Raw genomic sequence first — 2,500 nt, forward strand, 5'->3', positions numbered from 1 at the left:
CTATAATAATAATAATAGTACACCTAAAACACTATGAATCCATTTTGTCTTTTGGTATGAAATAATCCTTACACTACATGTAAAATGCATTAAGACAGACAGACACAAATCATCAATACAAATTCAATATATATAAAAACATCCTTAAAAGATCTATTAGTGTGAATAAGTAAAAGGACTGAGTATTGGTGATATTGTGAAGAAAGTTTATATTTGCATGATGTGGGAATGTGAGTAGAGAATTGGGGACAAAGAAAAAATAAGAAAAACAAAATGAAAACAAACGAAAACAAAATAAATCAAAAGGAAAACAATAATAAGAGAGACACCCATAGAGACAATTCACTTAAATTTCTCGTTTTATAAAAAAAATCATGTTAGAGGCATCTTTGACTACAGCGCTAAACAAGACATAAATAAATACCGCATATACTACTGTAATATGATATAAAATACTGATTAATACAAAACTTTTCCAACATACACTTGATATTTATAATCATACATAGTTTAAAGTTAAGTGATTTTCGAAAGTGAGGCTACCTTCAAGATATTTCTGCCAAGATAAAATGCTCATTCATCTTGAAATTCACAAACTTAGCTCGTAATCAAAATATGCGGTTCTAGAGAAAAAAATTAAAATTCCATGTGTCTTTCGAAAGGTTACAAAAATTATATCCTTGAAAAAAAACAATCCTTGAATGGGAAATGACCTTGCCTGTGCTACATCTTCTGAACCATATGACAGCATGGAGTAAATACTGAAATGAATTACTTGGTACAGGTCTCATAAAAGTCCATTTTCCCCTTTGGTCTGGTAATGTTCTTATCACTTTCCCAAGTAATATCGACTTTTCATGGTGAGATCTGGGTCACATACCTATCGTTATAATATGAATACCCGTATAGATAAGCGTAGTTATAGTTGTACAACTACTTCGACGCTACCATGTCCTGGTAGGAATAGAGACATTTAGTTATAGATACAATACTGTTGTAACACTGCCAGTGACTTCTTAAGGCAACTGTAATAAGCTTTTCAATCCAGCGTTATTTATTCGATGTGAAATTATTAAGAAAATAGAGCAAATATGAGGCTATTTCCCTTATAATTGAACATTTTGATAAACAATAGGTCTGACAGTATTACTAATAGAGGTCTCTATCGTTAAGGCGAAAACCAGACTCCTATTTCGACTCTTAAGGTATTTAATGCAAATCACAGAAGGAAAGGAAAGAGAAAGGAAAGGCAGCTCTTGTAATCCTGCGTGGAGTCAGCAGATGGCGTTGCTCATCATTGCACTGTCATCTGTTTGTGTACATTAGGATGTGATATGTCTGTATGTTTCCGTGATAACTTTCTTTATCTTTCATGATTGCTGTATCTTTATTAACATTATCATTTTTTTTAAATGATTGAAGTAATTCTGTGTACTGTTCTATACAGATTCCATATCACACACGGACACACACACATATTCTCTCTCTCTCTCTCTCTCTCTCTCTCTCTCTCTCTCTCTCTCTCTCTCTCTCTCTCTCTCTCTCTCTCTCTCTCTCTCTACACACACACACACACACACACACACACACACACACACACACACACACACACATATATATATATATATATATATATATATATATATATATGTGCCTATCAAATTTAATGTATTTACCTACGTACGTGAAAGGCAAAACGCTAAACCGTAAATGATATGGCTGAAGAAATGCGGTAAAGTTTCTGGTCTCTCTGTTTTTTAATATCCTGTGTTTCGGATCCTTTGTTTCATCTTTCAACAAACCTATTTTATATCTCTTTCTCTCTCTCTCTCTATCTTTCTGCCCCCCTCCCCTCTCTTTCTCTATTTATCTCTCCATCCCCTCTCTCTCTATCTCCCCCTCCCTCCCTCTTTCTTTCTCTTTCCATCTATCAAGCTAAATATTAATTATCAATCTATCCACTTAAACACCTATCAATCTATCCACCTATCTATCTCCACACCTATCTATCTATCTATCTACACACCCATCTATCTATCTCCACACCTATCTATCTATCTCCATACCTATCTATCTATCTACATCCTATCTATCTATCTCCACACCTATCTATCTATTTACACACCTATCTATCTCCACACCTGTCTATCTATCTACACACCTATCTATCTATCTCCACAACTATCTATCTATCTATATACACACCTGTCTATCTATCTACACACCTGTCTATCTATATACACACCTGTCTATCTCTCTACACACCTGTCGATCTACACACTGATCTATCTATCTACACACCTGTCTATCTATCTACACACCTGTCTATCTACACACCAATCTATCTATCTCCACACCTATCTATCTATCTACCATCACTATCCACATCTATCCATCACTCCCGCGGCATGACACAAGAACCGTAAAAAGTGAAAGGGTTAAAGCATCTTTGTTTCTTCCTCAACAGCTGCTGTTGTTGATGCTGACGCTGTGGTTCCTC

At 35.0% G+C, this 2,500-nt stretch overlaps 1 protein-coding gene across 1 annotated transcript in view; it reads left to right on the plus strand.

Moving 5' to 3' along the window:
- The window catches only part of LOC125046501 (glycine-rich cell wall structural protein-like), a 20,716-nt gene that overhangs the window by 17,004 nt on the left and 1,212 nt on the right, over positions 1–2,500 (plus strand). Inside the window, exon 4 of the mRNA XM_047644280.1 lies at positions 2,468–2,500. This exon is cut by the window's right edge and continues 1,212 nt beyond it. Coding sequence (XP_047500236.1) covers positions 2,468–2,500 — 33 coding nt within the window. The remainder of the gene's footprint in view (positions 1–2,467) is intronic.

This window comes from Penaeus chinensis, chromosome 39, assembly GCF_019202785.1.
Source record: "Penaeus chinensis breed Huanghai No. 1 chromosome 39, ASM1920278v2, whole genome shotgun sequence".
Lineage (NCBI taxonomy): Eukaryota > Metazoa > Arthropoda > Malacostraca > Decapoda > Penaeidae > Penaeus > Penaeus chinensis.